This window comes from Oryza glaberrima, chromosome 3 (assembly GCF_000147395.1).
Source record: "Oryza glaberrima chromosome 3, OglaRS2, whole genome shotgun sequence".
Taxonomy (NCBI): domain Eukaryota; kingdom Viridiplantae; phylum Streptophyta; class Magnoliopsida; order Poales; family Poaceae; genus Oryza; species Oryza glaberrima.
The window spans coordinates 21,877,964-21,894,826 of record NC_068328.1 but is presented as its reverse complement, the minus strand read 5'-3'; the positions used below and the strand labels follow the sequence as shown (position 1 = coordinate 21,894,826).

The following is a 16,863-nucleotide window of genomic DNA, read 5'->3' as shown; positions in this document are numbered from 1 at the left end:
ATCTTGGAAAGACCTAAAACGATATTTCAGAGATGTTTATGTTCCCATGTATTATGCTGACATTTTGTTCAACAAACTGCAATGTTTAAAACAAGATACCAGAACTGTTACTTCATACTATCATGATATGCAAGCTTGTTTATTACGTTGTGGTTTAGATGAATGTGAAGAAGCTAAAGAATTGAGGTTTTTACGTGGGCTTAACAAAGAAATTCAGGATATGCTTGATTGTCAAAGATATACATCTCTTTCTCATTTGTTACAACTTGCTTGTAATGCGGAAAGTAAAATAGAGGAGGACATGAAGAAGCAACATGCTATGTTTTTGTCTTCTATTACTAACCATTTGCAGGAAGTGCATAATCATGAAAAGGAGGAGAGAGACATGAAAGAGCCGCCAGTCCCATTGATCACACTCAAAGTCGAGGCACCTCCATCATCTGAAGAGGGCATCAAAGGTAAACTTAATGGTGCTGAAATTAATAAAGGTGAGTGGTGTTGTTAATGAATTGAATTTGTCCACTTTTCATGCTATAGCAGAGCAACCATTAGTGGAACCAACTGCTGAGATTCCTTTGTCACAAGTTGATTTGTTTGCTGTTCCTTGAGATAAAGAAGAGTTATGTGATAATGCTTCACTTATATCCATGCCACAACTAGTGAATGAACATGCTATTTCTACTGTTAATTCATATTGCGCTGATTTTAAGCATGTTGTTCACATTGCTAATGTAGTAGAGGAGCGTGAATTGAGATCTTCTTTAAATACTTTGGGCTATGTTCAGTTTGATGATTTTTGTGAGCTCGATAATTTGAAGGAGAAATTATTTGCTAAGTCTGATTTGCCATATCCAACCAATGTTATATTTCACATCTTTGGCGAATATAATGATCTTGGAATATATTTTGTACATAGAGTTTACATCTGCTCGGATTTAGAACCTCCTATACATGTGGATAAAACTTGCAAGCTAGAGAGGCATGTAATTTCTAATCATATTATTTCCAGTTTGTCTTGTTTTGATTGGATGAAACAGGTTGTTTTAAATCGACCACGCGCCGAGCACCATATGGAAAAACCGAGGACGATTTTCCGTGAAGAAAGGGAGGATGATGTGACCATGGCTACTACGGATACATCCGTTACTCACATCATGGATGAACAACAAGATATCAAGTTCAAGTCCTCCAAGTGCTGGAATCCGATTCTGCCACCTACTACACTGCTGACTTCAAACGGCCGCCGAATCTCCATACGACCTCCGTTTTCAGCCCGTGAGTACTTGATGGAAAGCTCTTGGAGTCCTCTTTCCAATGCATCAAGCCTCATTGCCAAATACCATCTCAGTCGGTAGCAACTGAAGAAACAAGGTGCTGCGACAGCTGTAATGGGCCTATGGGCTTGTAACTTCGTCTGGGACCCCGGCCCAAGTGGGGCCCATGTGGGGTGCGCCCCAATCAGGTGGAGGACGACCTAGGGTACTCCTATCTCTATAAATAGCTTGGTACCCCTTCAGGGTATCGCGGGTTTTGATAGATTAAAGTTTAGCCATTGCTACTTGCTTGCAGCGCGCGTGTCGGCTAGACCGTCCGTCTGCTTGTTCTTCGGAACCCCAACTTATCATTTGTATTAAATTCCTATTTGCAATATCAGATTGCTTTTATCTTGTTCTTGCTTGTTTCTTCGATTTGCTTGTAGGAATAGGGTTGATCTGCACCGGCAAGATCAACAACCCACGGAGAGGTGTATCGATCGCTAAGGCGCAACACAACGTCTCGTACGGTTGTAGTCGGATCGTCAACGTTTCTCCCAAATCGTAGTTATCACAACTCACCGAAAGATCGGGCCAACAACAGCCTTGAGTGTCAAGAGGAACTCAGGGTTCATCAGTTCTGCAGGCTTGGAGGGGTAAAGCAATTACCCTGGTTCTTGCAACATCATCTGCTACTCCATAACGCCACTGGAAGCAGCGGCCCTGTCGGGACACCAGGTCTTGCAAATTGTCAATATGAATAAGAACAGGATAGGTGAGACCTTTATTGTGTCAGAAGGGGTAGGATGCACAGCTTCCAGCTCCGGGAAGGGAGTGTCAACTGGGAGCCCCTCCTTGTCTGCTGACGTGATTGTCAACCTTGTTGCTCGTGGGATAGAGCTCGGGTCTGAGCTCCATACCCAATAGTCAAAAGTGCGGTTGTAGTTTCGACGCCTTGAGTATTCTTCAATGTAGTGGATGGAGCTCTTCTTGCCGATGATCTTTGCCGCAATTGCATCTGTTCTTGCATGCATGGGGATTCCTTCCACACATACTCTGACCCTGAAGCGAACGTCGACGCATTCAGCACCGCGCCTCTCGTCCCATGGACGGAAGCGATACACACGGCCATTTCTCAGCATCAGTCTTGGTTCTTGCAGGATGGCCTCCCGATCACTATGATTAGTGAGCGTGAGAAAGAAATCTTCAGGATGGAACTTCGTGACTTGGATATCAGAGCGGCGGATGCGGAATGCAGTGTGCACATCATCAGCAAATGTGCTCGCCTCCACCCTTTCCCCTTCTTCAACCCAGGCGACAACCGAGCGAGCAGTGAAAAGCTCACGCAATCGCTCAGTCTCTCCAGTGGAGGCCACCATGCAAAAATCAAGGGCAGGACAAGCCGCTAGATCGCCCGGCACCCCAGCCATTGTTGTCGTGGGGGAGTGGTGGAGCGAGGGGGTAGGGATTGGAAACACTTAGAGAAGGAAAAGCGGTGGTGGAGGAGAGTGGTGGGGGATTGAGTGGGGGGTGCTGGGATTTATAGTTCTTGGATTTGCAAGAGGAAGAGATATGACCGAAACCTCGACACATCCAACAGCGAAGAGGCTCTCTGTAGGTGGCGACTTTATGATCTGAGCTAAGGCAGCGAAAACATTTTCCAACCACATGCTTGAGTGTCACGTCCTGATAAATTCATCCCGAAATAAAAATCATTCCCTAAAAGGAATAATAAAATTAATTAAAATTCGAAAAGAAATTGGCAAACACTAAAATACGTACAAGAAAAATTCGAATGTGGCCCGGAGAATTTTTGTCAAATTCTCCTTGGTCTAAAAGGAGCCCTTAAATTTTACTTGAATTTTCAGAGCACCGAAAATAATTATTAAGTAACAAAAACAATTGTCAGAGTTTATTAAAAAGAAAAACTAAAAATTAATCCCCCTCCTCCCTTTGGGCCAAGTCTGTCCTCCCATTCTCTCCCTCGGCCCGCGGCCAAAGTCCTCTCTTCCTTCCTCTCTTTCTCTCCCTCTCCTTCTCTCCCTCCTTCTCTTGGGCCTCCCCTTCCCCTCCCGGCCCACTCCCTCCTCTCCTCCTCCTTCTGGGCCGCCCCTCCCCTCCCTCCTTCCCGCCCGGCCCAAGCCGCGCCACCCAGCCACCCGGCCCACGCCGAGCTGCTCCCCGCACGCGCGCAGCACGTGCGGTCGTCTTCCTCCTCCCGCACGGCCTGCTCTCTCTCTCCCCGGAAACCTAGCGCCAAACCTCCCCAAAATCCACGCGATTCAAACCAGGGTTTCCAAAATTGATTAGGGGGTTTTAATCCCCACTGATTCCTCATCAGTTCCCCCTAATTTCCCCCTTGATTCGTGCCCCCAATCGCCGGGAACAGACGCGCCAACCCCGGCCACCTTCCATGGCCGCCAGCCACAAATTCCGCCGCCGTCCCCACCTCTCCCGTGGCCGGCTCCCTCTCTTCCCCTATAAAACGGAACCCCCTCGCTCCATTCTATCGTTTTAGCCCCTTCTCGAGCTCCCCCGCGGCCACACCACCTCTCCCCGCCTTCTCCTTCTCTCTCTCCGGCGCCGGCCGGCCTCCAGCCGCCTCTCCCTCCTCGCCCGAGCGCCGTCTGGTCACGCCGTCGCCACCAGCGACCTCGCAGCCGCCTCCTCTCCCCCGGTCAGCCCTCCGTTTCGCGGGGAAACCACCGGAGGCGCGTCCCCGCCGGCAACCGGCAGCATTGCCGCCACCCACTGCCTCCAGCCGCCCCTGCCGCGCCGCTCAGGTGCGGGCCGGCCGCGCCGTCTCCTCCCTCGGCATCGCCGCGTCGACCTCCACCCCGGCCTGCCCTCTGATTCGTCCGGAGACCGCCGTCGCCCGCGCCGGCCTCTCCATCCTCGTCGTCGCCGACGTCCCTTCGGCCACCCCTTCGTCCTCCCCGGCTCGTCGGCTCGCTGCGCCACCACCACCTCCGGCATCACAGCGGCAAGGTCGCCCTCGGCCTCGCCTCCCCTCCACCCGAACACCGCCAGTGTCCGTCGTCGTCTTCACCGTTCATCCTCGCCGGCTCGTCGTCTCGCGGCGCCGCCTCCATTGTCGGATTCGCAGCAGCGTGTTCCACGCCGTCCTCGTCTCCGTGCAGCTGCCGCCGGCTGCCCTCGTTGCCTCCTCGCCGGTCCCGGTCGTCGTCCTCATCGTCGTGGCGTTCGTCCCTCCGTCAAGCCGTTCGCGTTCATCGTCCGTGTTCCGTCAAGTGAGCCGCTGCAGCCCCGTCATCGTCTTCGTCCTCGGCTCCGCGTCGGCAAGCCTCGTGCCGGCCGCGTTTCGACTTCGTCCAAGGATCGCCGCCGAAGTCGTCCCCTCGCCGTTCGTCTCCGTCGTTCCCGGCCGTCTCCGCCGCGCCCGTTCGTCGTTGTCGTTCCCACGCCTCGTCGCGTGGTGGTAAGGATCTCTCCTCTCACTGCCCCGTCCTCGTCCTTTCGGTGTCGCTCGTGCCCGTTGTGCGGTTGTCGACCCCGGTACCTGTGTACCGGTGTCGGTAGTCGTTCGCTTGTACGTGTGGTGACTGTGTTAGTGTGCCCACTCGGTAGCCGCGTGGTTTCCACGTGTGCAGCCCGTGTGGTGTCTAGTGGAGTCCGTTTGTCGGCCACTCGCCTCGGTTGACACACGGGATCTGCTTCTGTCGACCCGTGGACCGTCTCTGTGTACTCGGTCCACCGTGGTCCCTTAGGTTGACATGTGGGGTCCGCATGTCAACAGCGCAGCCTTCCTGTCTTTTCCAGGCTAGCGCTTGCACATGTTTTATAGTTGTAAAACCTAATTATAATAATCCGCAAATCTCCATATAACAGCATTAAACTTCGGATGATCATATCTTGGTCATACGAACTCCGAATCGACCCGTTCAAGTCTCCTAATGTTTGTTATAACCTAAAGAACCCTGTGCTTTCTTTTTATGTACTGTTATTGCTTCTTTATAGGCTTGTAGCTTTGCTTGTGTGCTTCGCGTAGCTTCTGTCGTTCCGGAGGTTCTCGAAGCTTGGTTCGCAGTCGTCGCCGAAGGTTCGGAAGGCCGTTGTCTCTGAGCAAGGCAAGTCACATTATCCTTGAGCATATCGAATCCTAGTTTATAAAATTATTTTGATTTAAATTAATGCATTATCGCTTTATTTAAATTCCCGCGTTATCACTGTTTTATTTAGCCATGCCTATTTACCTTTGTTATGACATTATTATTGCTATTGTTATTATTACCTTGTTCACCCTAGAATAAATAAAACCCCAACTAGTTGGTACTCTATTCATGGTTCCACTAGTATGAATTTAGGTAGATGCTTCGCTGATTAATTATGCAACATTAGGTGGTTTTATAACTTTAGACTTTGGGAATTCTCATATCATTTGGACAGTATGGAATGGCTGGCTTATGTTGGAATTGGACACACACCTCCCCCTCTTTTCAAAACCCCCAAAACGGTTTTAGGCTGGGCTCGAGGTGCGTGGTTGGGTTTTGTTAGTCGTACCTCGGGTACTATAAGGATTAAGCTCGGGCCTCTGTTGCAAAGCACTACTGTACTTCCACATGTCTAGTGGGTAAGGCTTAGTTTGTGGCTCAGTCTGGTTATAAACAAAGGTACACTGATGGAGATGGACGAAGTCGGGGCTCGATGGACATCTCTAGGACAAATGAAGGCTACACGAGCTGCGGCCCGGTAGTCGAGATGTCATGGCACAGGGCTGGTGTCCTGCTGCTAGGGGCTCAATCTTGCCTGCCTGTCCCGGAGATTCCGGCCATAGGTGGGGTTGGGTCGGTACTCTTGTTTATGGCTAGGATGGGTTGGGAACTATGTCACGTCTTTCGTCCGTATGTCGTGGTGGTATGTGGCACGTGGTTACACGTGAGGAAGATGTGTCTTGTGGGTAAAGATGTACACCTCTGATCAGAGTATAATCTATTCGAATAGCCGCGCCCTCGGTTATGGGCAAGCCTAGCAATGTACCCAAGTTAGTGGTTTACTTCTTAAAACCTGCTTAACAACTAAAATGTGGAATGGTTGGCCTGGGTTGGCTTGGGACGAGCTGGGACCCAGGGTCGGGTTGCCAGTTCGGTCTGAATCATCGTAGGCCTTGGGTTAAGGCAGGTTCGTGAGGGTTCACCGCCTTGATTAATAATATTGTGTAGCTCTAGGATCGTATTTACAAAATAGCTTTTAGTAACTAAGTGTCTTTAAAATGTTGTTTACTACAAAACTTAACCCCTATATTATTACCCCTTGTACCCCCTTGCATTAATCATGCATCTGCCGGTGTGGCTTGCTGAGTACTGTGGTTGTACTCATTCTTGCTCAATCTTTCCCCCCTTCAGTAAGAGAAGCTTTGGAGAAGAAGTCTTAAGGTGGAGTTCTGGCTTATACCCCAGTTGAGCGCCTGTGAAGATGGAGCCGTAGGCCCGCTAGTCCGCTGCTGTTTATTTTTGATTGTCAGGCTTTAAGTGCCTTTGTAATAATGTAAATATTATCTATATAATAAAGATGTGTCTTTTGTATCATGTTTGTGTGGTGTACCCTGGCTTTTCCTAGGACGGGGATTAATACACTAGCGTTTGGGAAAATGCAAAATTTTCTCGATCGCGACATTGAGGAAGAGCTGCTTCCTTGAATGCATCGGCTTCTAGTTGTTGGGAGGGTTAAAAGACTGCTGCTTTCTCCACCAAAATCTCGGCTTGACTTCACTCCACTGATCTTCCTTCACCTGGGTAGTAGAGCTTCGCAAGTTAAGGCCTTGTGTAGTCACATCTGCATCACGTTTGGGAACCAGGGATCTAGACGGAGGCTGCGTAGCCCGGCGACCCCATACTGGAGGGTTAAGGCGTTCAGCAACCGACAGACGGCGCGCGGCGTGGGGTTGAACGTCGCTCTTCAGTACGGTGGAGTAATGCCTTCGAATCTGCACAATCTTGCTCTGAGGGTGGAGGATCTTCATAGACAGATTTCGATTTGCCCCCAAATTTGCAGCTGACACATCTTCCTGCAAGGGCGCGACGCAATCTTTACTTGGATCTTCGACAGAGCACAATTTCCGAGCCCGAGAGGAGGGGGGTAGCTCCGGATCCGGTCTTGAATACACCTGGGGATTTTTGATTTTGAAAATCTGGGATGGATCTGGGACAAGAGGTGGCAAGAACTCACCATCCTCCAACGGGCAAGGGATTCTCTGCGGGAGAGAGAGGCTGGAGCTGGGGAAGGTGGCTGCATTGGACGGAAAGGACTCGAGAACCGGGGACGAAAGGTGAGGGGAGAGCCCATGGTGGGTGGCCGGCGACGAGGAGGAATGTCGCCGGTGTCGGGGGTGGGTATCGGGGCTTGGAGAGTGTTGGGCTGTTCTCTTGTTCGTTGTAGCTTTCGGACAGAGACAGACATTAGGTTTGCATAGCTTTTTTTGAAAGATTCAGGTTGTGCTGTGATGCTGGAAGGGAGTTGATTACAGGGAGTTACAGGGTTCCAAGCTTTGCATAACCGTTGGCATTGATGATAGAAATGTCTGGTGTGCAAGACTGAAAGGTGCTATTAAAAAAAGTCTGAAAATTTTCAGTTGCTCTTAGGCGAGAAATTTTCCTTTCATAAGGAAAAAGTACAGCGAAGGTCCCTCAAATTGTCATCGAGTTACAAAATCCCCCAACCGCAAAACCAGATATATGACATCCCTCTCAACTTACAAAACCGTTCGCTTTACATCCTTTGATGGTGTTGATTCCGATTTTATCCTACGTGACGGCTGAGTCAGCGTAGGACCACGTGAGCCCCATATATCAACGTGGCCACATCAGCCTCCTCTCTCCCTTCCTCATCTCTCTTTCCCCTCTTCTCTCCCTTCCTCATCGACAACGACATGGCCGACGGCAACAAGGGTAGCCTCCTCGCCGGCTTCGCCACCTTCCTCCAGCGCATCCGTGGTGGCGGCGGCGGTGAGGACTATCAACTGCCGATCAATCACAAACATCCAGACCACAAAGCCGACATCCTCATGTACGGGGACATGGTGGAGGCCGCCTACAACTACAAGGCCTTCGCCGCCGACGAGAAGGAGGTTTACTACGGCGGCGGCGGCGGCGGCTACTTGTACTTGGCCACTACCAACCTCTACGCCACCATCGACGCCGTCCCGGCACCGTACCGCTCGAGGCGGCTCTGGCCGACGTCCCCGTCCGCGCCGTGACCTTCGGCGCGCCGCGCGTCGGCGACGCCCTGATCAAGGATCGCCACGTCGATGTGGTGTCCCTCGTCGTCAAGCAGGACCACCGGTACGTGCAAGTCACCGAGAAAGTCGTCGAGCTCGTCGTCGACGACGACGTCGTCGGCATGTCGCCGCTGAAGCTGCTGTCGGCGTCACACAGCAGTACCTGCACCTGTTCAGGCGCCTGTGCGACGACGGGCAAGCCTTCACGGCCCGCATGGCGCCCATGCCGGTGGCGAGGTGGCGCCGGAGAGGAAGAACAAGTGGCCGGAGATGGAGGAGGAGGCTGACGGCTACAAGCGGCTGCCGCTGTCCGAGCTGGACAAGCACGTCAGTCAGTCATCACCAAGGCTTTGAAGCTCCATTTTCTCCCCGAAAATTAATTAACAGAACTATTTCTACGTACGCGGCTCACACAAGATGCCATCTTGCATGTGCTTCCTCCGGGCATCATGTTCATCGAGGCCGAGTACGACGACGACTCAGGCGGCGCCGTGGACATGCGTCGCCTCGCCGGCAACAACGACGAGCACCACACGGAGGCCTTCAAGCGGCTCGTCCCGCCCGCGCGTAGCGTAGCTAGCTCCTCCCCCCGCCGCCCGCGCGCAGCTAGCTCCTCCCATCGATGCCACCGCCCCCGCCCCCAAACGCGGCGATCTCCGTCCCTCGACGCCACTCTGACCTCCGGCTCCCGATGACGCCCTGACAACATCCACGCCGCATCGCCGCCAAGCTCCATGACGAGGGGCTCTCAGCTCCAGACGGCCGCCCACACCACCACAGTCCTCGCCGCCAAAAGCAGCGATCTCCGTCGCTCGCGTTGCCCCGACCTCCCACTCCCGATGACGCCCCGCCACCACCCGCCGCCACCCTCGCTGCCAAACGCGGCGACCTCCGGCTCCCGACTATGCCTTGAGCTCCTCAACGTCGCACCGCTGCCAAGGCCGCCGACCAAGGCCCTCGCCGCCAAACGCCTCCGATCTCCCTCAGCAGTTGCCTATCTTTGCCCCCGACTCCAACCCCCGCGCGGCGGCCAGCTGCTGCATCGCAGCCACCGCCACCGCCGCCTCGTCGCCCGCCGCCGGACCTCCTCCTTTCCCGCCTTGCCCCGGCGACCTCCTCCCCCACCCGGCGGCCGGCTTGCCCAGAGAGGAGAAAAGTGAGAGAGAGAGAGAGAGGAGGAAGGGAGAGGAGGGGAAAGAGATAGGGTGATGACGTGGCATCCTGACAGGTGGGGCTCATGTGAATACGCGCTGACTCAACTGCCATATCAGACAAAACCAGGGTCAACACCATCGAAGGACTAAAGTGAATTGTTTTGTAAGTTAAAGGATGTCATATATTTGGTTTTGTAGTTGGGAGACGATTTTGTAACTCGATGAAGTTGAGGGACGGTGTACTTTTTCCTTTCCATAATAACTAGCATGTCTGCATGCTTCACCTTCGTGAAAATGTCTATTCTTTTCTCCCTTTGTTCCTTTTCTTTGGCAAATATACAGATATCTTCATTTTGCGACGAAAATATACTGTGCCATGGGAAATGGTACTGCCGTAGCACTTGGATTTGGAATTGGCCGTGATCATTTCCCAGGAGATCTATTCTCAATTTCTCATGCTTTCTTAAAAAAAAAACATAATAAAACCATTACTGTTCTTGTTTCCTCCAAGTTCAGCATGATGCCTTCGCTTTTGGGCCTACAGGTTGGGCGGCCCATGTAAGCCTCCTCGTTTGCATCTGGGCCGCATCAGCTGACGCGGTGCGAACAGTTAGAGAGTAGAGTGCTCTCTGCTCGTTTAGTCCCACCTCGCCTACCCAAGTCGGAGGGCACAGGGAGCTCTGCTATATATAGGGGCCTGGTGCGACCGCTTGAACCCACGCAGCTGCGCGGTGAGCACAAAGCGAACTATTTTTTCGCCTTTTACTAAAGAATACCGTGTGCGCGCCGCAATTAGCAGCATACGCTAATTTTTGGAGGGAACCGACTCTTCTAGGAGGTCCCCACAAATGAATTCAAACTTTTTTCTCTTTATTATATAATTAAATTAAAGACTCACTTTTTTTTCTCTTTATTATATAATTAAATTAAAGACTCTTCTGAGGAGGTGCCCACAAATGAATTCAAACTTTTTTTCTCTTTATTATATAATTAAATTAAATTTTGCATCTTTATAACTAAATTAAATTTTGCAGTACAAGTTTTTTATAGTGTACGGATATAGGCTTCAAAGCAGTTTTTTAATTTCTTTCAATTCAAAAGTCGCAAGATTCTCATCATGAATCTATATCAAGATTTAATTAACACTAGCTACTACTAGCTTATTAAGTCTGTTTGCATGAATCTATATCAAGATTTAATTAACACTAGCTACTACTAGCTTATTAAGTCTATTTGCGCGACTATAACCTCACTCTATTATGTGTGTCGTTTAATTAGCTTAAATAAGTATTCGTGAAACATGTATTTTTTAAAGTAACTTTAGCTATATATCATAATATTTTTATTTTAATTTGTGATTAATTAGTATTATAACAATAAATAATTTACTAAGCATTTCTAAAGGTGTCATTTATAGTATTTTGAATACGCTTGTAATGTGAGATGTCATTTTCTATTCATCTTGACCACGGTTTGGCTTTCCCTATCTGCGCAACATATTCTCTTTTGTTGAAGGATTACTCTCTCCGTTCTAAAATATAAGTATTTTTAGCTATAAATCTGGACAACTGTCTGTCCAAATTCGTAGCCAAAAGTTATTATATTTTAGAATGGAGGTAGTAGTTTGTAAGTTACAATTTACTTTAGGACTAAAATAAAAAATGACAATTACACCTAAACTTGTAGAGCATATGCCTCGTTATTTGTTAAAAGATAAATTAATCGTATAGACAATACAAAATTTGAGTACTTGTAGGATTAGTTTGTAAATTTAGGACTAAAATAAAAAAGATAATCACATCCAAACTCTGTTTGTGAGCGATAATATAGCAGTTCATAGTTTTGTTTTGTTTTTGTTTTCAGGGAAGTTCCTCGTTTTGTTTTTGTCTGCTCTCCCCCTGACCGAAGGGAAGGATATGGAATCATCTGATGCTGGGCATTTTTTTTTTCTTTTTATATCGCTTCCTCTGTTTTTTCATTGGATGGGACGGTTAGGGTTTGTTGTACTTCTCAATCCAATGGTGATGAATTAATGTATGACGTGGCTCATCTTAAGGTGACATCTCAAGATTAACTCTTCAGATGAGGCCGAGAAGGCGAAAAGAAGTTGTTGGGCTCCGAGGATTAGGCCCACATAAGACGTAAGCCCACTTCCAATCTTCCATTCCTTCCACCTCTTCCGTCACCACGCCGCCGCAGCCGCACGCGCAGCGCAGGGGAAGAAGAAGAAGAAGAAGAAGAAGAAGAAGCGGAAGGCCTCGTGCAGGATGCAGGCGGTGAGAACCCTGGTGCTGCGGCACCTGCGTCTTGCCTGCCGCCGCGCGCCGCCCTCGGCTGCTGCCTGTGGTGGCGCGAGGCCGGCGGTGTACGGCGTCGTCGGCGTCGCCCCCGGCCACCGGGGGATGGCCGCGTCGGCGGGCCAGGAGGGTGGGCCGCCGCGGGATTTCTCCGAGGGCGCTGTCAGGGCGCGCGTCGTCGAGCTCGTCAAGAAGTTCGACAGGATCGACGCCGACAAGGTCGCCTCTTGGCTCCTCTCTCTCTCTCTCTCTCTCTCTCTCTCTCTCTCTCTCTCTCTCTCTCTCTCTCTCTCTCTCTCTCTCTATCTCTGCTCCTTTCGTTTATCTCGTTGTCCTTCTCGTTGCCTCTGCAATTTCGCCACATTGTGATATGGCGTCTGAAATGCTTGCTATTTCAGTTGCTACTGGTATGGTTTATTAGTTATTGCTTATGGAAGTTGATTCTTGTGCTTTGTTAGCTCGCCATTGGTGACACGTTTTACTGCCATGAGCCAAATAGCCAATGCTTGTGGTTTGTATTCCTGCAGTAAAATGTCAGTCAAGAATTGGATGTCATAGAGGTGAAGCTGTTACCATGGCCAGCCTAATCACTTAGTCTGCGATAATACATATAAACAGAGGCGTGCTAGGATGGTTAACTGAAATGTGCTTACAAGAATCATGGCTGAAATGGCCCGAACTGACTACTATCTAATAGTGGGAAAAGATTGTGGACAAAGTCACAAACTGATATTTCCAGCTCTTCACTCAGTGATGATACATCGATGTAGCATTTAGCATTGTTGGTATGGTTTATCTGATAAAATGGCCCTTTTTTGGGTTTATCTTGGACTCGGAGGAACTTTCTCGTTGTAAACTAATCCTTAACAATGGGACATTCAGGGTGATGTTCATTGTTCAATAAGTACTTCTGTTGTTTTCAGTGAATTTATTACTGGAAATAAAGTCTCTTGTTTGCATAGGAACATTTAGTGCACCTTTTGTGTTAGGATTAAATAATTCATTGGTGTAATACGTTCATGTTGATCAACATCTAAAGGGCCCTTTCTCAGGTTAGGATCCAGTAACACTTGTGATATAGCTAGCTCTAGCATTTACGCATCAGTAGCCCTGCTCAGCATAACCCTGACGCAAGAAAAATAACTAAAACTAATGACCATCATGAAGCACAAGCACCCAGTGGTGGCACTTAAAATGCAACCTAATCACTAATGCAAACTTATTAATCTAGTGAAATTTAGATTCCTGTGTCCCCTTTTGGTATGGCCTTCTGCAAGATCTCAAGTTGCACAATCCATTGAATGGTCCAGATGATGAATTGACAGTCATAGACCATTGGTGCTCTGGTTATTACACTTTTTTTTTTGTATGCTGTCAAAACACAGCCGATATTACCAATTATCAGTAATATAAAAATTATATTTAATATCAATTTAATAAGATGGAGTTGTGGTGAGTAAGTACATATAGTTTTATAAGAAAGAGCTTACCAAAATTTTCAGCATGCTGCCTGATGCTTTTCTCCAGAAAACAAGATGCCAAGATGTTCTCTTTCTGTAGAAGGATTGTTTTGTCTGGCAAGTATTGCCCCACAACATGCATGATTTCTCCTCTTTAAACTTAGTTTCTGCCTAGGCTGTTGGTCTGTTTTGCAAGTATTTGCTTCAGGATCTGTTTCATAAATACGATATTTACAATACTCTCTTTAGCTTTGGTAGCATGTAAAATAATAAAATGTGGTATATGTTGCCAGATGACAGGTGTTTCATTCGTACCATAATCCTGTTGCAACAAACCCGAAAAACTGTAGCAACATGTGGCTTTCATGTACAGTGGAGCAAAACTGCTATCCACCATAGTTATGAATTCATGAAAAATACACTGTTACCACCTATGAGCTCATCCACTTTGTTATCTTTGGATTGGTACATATTTATGTTGTCAAAGTAGAGTGCTATGTTTAACTGAGTAATTGAAAGACATATTAGAGAACTGCCTTAGCTAGTGATGGTGTAGAGGAAGAAGCGTCATTCCAGTTGATTTGACAGCTAAACTATTTCAGACTGTTGAAAGTCAACGCCTCCCAAGAATGGGGAAAATGGAGCTCTACGTTGCATATTTGAGAACTGATAGCTCCTTGAAGTAAAATTTGTACAATTTACCAGATATCATCATAATGTTAACTAGGAAGTATCAATATGCATTCATACACAGAGAAGTACTTTTCTGCTGTTCTTGATGATTGCATTGAAAACAGCACCTATTTGATTAGTATTCTTTCTTCTTTTTACCTGCATGATTTACAGCTTTAAGTAAAAGTACGTTGGACATTTTATTGTGCACATCATGGCTGCTTTATGCAAATTCACTGTTTGCAGCCTGAGATTAGCAGAAGGAAATTGAAATAATTTGTTACAAGACAATCATTTTAGGTACGGTGATACTTAGATCTGTGATAAATACAAAATTTGAAGACAATTTTGAGTAGGTACTAGAATATAACATGGAAACAAAAGTTTAGCAGAATAATATTGTTTAAGCTTCTATGATCATATAATTCATCATTTTATATGGAAAATTGGAAGACACTCTATCAAATCTACAACACTGATTCACTGGCCCAAAATGTGTAGTGTGTTCTCATTGATCTAAAACGGTGTAAAATGAAATGGGAAGAGGAAGGCAGAGGAGTTCATCCAGATGAAGGCAATTAGGTGAACACTGAACAGTTGTATTCCCAAAATTGATTGATGCATAACATGTCCAATTTAACAATACAATACTTGTAGGTTACTGAATTTTCTGTTTAGTTGCTTAGAAATCTTGTACAGCTATGGAGTTACATTAAAAAGTAACTCCCAAGTCACAGTTGAACTGTCAAGCCTAGTTTCCTCTTTAGATGAGGGCGAACTAGATCTTATGTTGATGCCAGTCCAAAATTACTCACCTTGAGAAGTGAAAATGTCTATTTACGATGTTTGCTTATCAAGTATTTTTAAGAATAGAATGGGAACATATCCTATGCACACAAATTTTCCATGCACACCAACTAGCAAATATCATAGAAAATTTTATAAAAACAATTGACACATACTTCCAATAGTATTACACCTATCTGTGAAATCTTATCTTCAAATTCATTATATTTTAGCCGTAACAAAAAAAGATAAAATTCTGACAGATTTTTACTCTTAAAACAGTCAGATTTTTTCACTTTTTTGTTATGGCTAAACAATAATGAATTTGAATATGAGATTTTGCAGATATGTGTAATAATATCATCAGTACATGTCCAATTTTTTCTAGAATTTTCCGTGACATTTGCTATTTGATATACGCGGAGTGTGCACAGAAACTTATGTGCATATGATATGTTCTCCTTTAGAATTTGTACCTATTTGCATCTGCATGTGTCAGCACAAGGAATGTGACACACATTTACCATTCAAATGGCTGCAGGTAACTGAGACAGCAGATTTCCAAAGGGACCTGAGTTTGGACAGCTTAGATCGGGTGGAACTCGTCATGGCCTTTGAGCAAGAATTCTCCGTTGAAATTCCTGATGACAAAGCCGACAAGCTTTCCTGCTGCGCTGATGTTGCAAAATACATCATATCTGAATCCCAATCCAACAAAAGTAACGCTGGGAGCTCCTGATGGGAGCATTTAAATTGCAAGCCATCACAAAGCAGATTTTTTGCGCCCCTTGAATCTCAGCCACAAACGGCATTTCTATTTTAGATAATGCCACAAAGGGAACTTTTGTTGCCATTTTTGATTATGTTGTAGCTCCAACTATCAAGTCAAAATGCATCAGAGCTTTATGTAGTGAGAATATTTGTCGATGACTGAATTACTGATACTTGTTATATGCAAGGTTTCAACCGTTAATCATGGTTGATGTTTATTATAACTATAACTTAAGTAGCAAATTTGAGTTTAGCGGGCAACTTCACTGAATTTGAGCCTTTTAAGATAGTGTTATCTCTTTATCAGAGAACAGGAAACTAGTCTGGTGTGTTCTGAATGATGAGGAGTGCCCTTGCCTGCGCCGGTGGACGATGTACAGTAATTATGTTATTCCACGTATGCCTGCCCTGCGAGGCGAGGCGAGCGCATGTGCTCCTCTCTTTCCACCACACATGCTTCAAGTGGCTAGGAGATCATTCTCCCTTTTAAGAATGTCCCCTTATTCTAGAATAAGCAAGGTGGTACTAAACTCTCCATACATGCCATGCCTTTGTGATTTTCCAAATAATTAATCTTCGAGTGGGCCTTAGTCCATCCATAAACTCTCCATGCATGCCATGCTTTTGTGATTTTCCAAATAATTAATCTTCGAGTGGGCCTTAGCCTATCCATTAATTCTAACAGCTTTTGCAAGCCCGAATACAGTTTAATTCATTCTCATTAAGGGCCTCGTACAACAATAAATGAACTATTAACCTCAGCTTAGCTTGTGACTAATGGACTTTCTTCCATGTCGATCAATGTGCTGTGGAGAATTTTGAAATTAATAATATCAGGTTTTCTCCACATGTAAACTGGTGTTTGTCGTAACACATTCCGGGCGAGAAGTATCTGTTTGATCTTTTACTAGACAGTAGACACTGTACAAGTATTTTTTATGTGCCGGCTGGCTGTATGCATGGCCAATGCAAGACTGAAGTTTGGCGGATTGGCCATCGCTGAAACCTGTGTGCGGTTACCAGTATTATCGATCGCTGAAACCTGAATCATGGTGATGGTGAAATGCAATTATTATACTCCCTCATTCTCTTAATAGACTGTTATTTTAGCTAGTCAAAGGTAAATTGCTATACGGCCGGTAGAGGAGAGGCGTACGTCAACCACGAGACAAATGATTCAAACATACAGTACGTCAGAAATAATTATCATGATATTCCTGGAATGGAAATTATGAT

General features: G+C 46.8%; 1 protein-coding gene, 1 non-coding gene and 2 pseudogenes across 2 annotated transcripts; 3 read left to right on the top strand and 1 right to left on the bottom strand.

Moving 5' to 3' along the window:
* Positions 1-1,877: 1,877 nt before the first annotated feature.
* Positions 1,878-2,683, bottom strand: LOC127766328 (uncharacterized; annotated as a pseudogene).
* Positions 2,684-8,001: 5,318 nt separating this feature from the next.
* Positions 8,002-8,970, top strand: LOC127768517 (uncharacterized; annotated as a pseudogene).
* A 1,393-nt stretch (positions 8,971-10,363) lies between these two features.
* On the top strand, positions 10,364-10,482 carry LOC127769137 (U5 spliceosomal RNA). The gene has a single exon (XR_008016705.1). It is a non-coding gene; the product is annotated as a U5 spliceosomal RNA (small nuclear RNA).
* A 1,180-nt stretch (positions 10,483-11,662) lies between these two features.
* LOC127765577 (acyl carrier protein 3, mitochondrial) lies at positions 11,663-15,921 on the top strand. The gene is made up of 2 exons (XM_052290503.1): positions 11,663-12,157; positions 15,398-15,921. The coding sequence occupies exons 1-2, from the start codon at positions 11,909-11,911 to the stop codon at positions 15,593-15,595; spliced, it is 447 nt and encodes a 148-aa protein (XP_052146463.1). The 5' UTR covers positions 11,663-11,908; the 3' UTR covers positions 15,596-15,921.
* The last annotated feature ends 942 nt before the right edge of the window (positions 15,922-16,863 follow it).

Bases quoted from the DNA above. Each gene is read 5' to 3' on its own strand.
- LOC127765577 (XM_052290503.1), top strand. From the start codon at position 11,909: ATGCAGGCGGTGAGAACCCTGGTGCTGCGGCACCTGCGTCTTGCCTGC. The intron at 12,158-15,397 runs GTCGCCTCTTGG...AAATGGCTGCAG, and splicing joins ACAGGATCGACGCCGACAAG to GTAACTGAGACAGCAGATTT.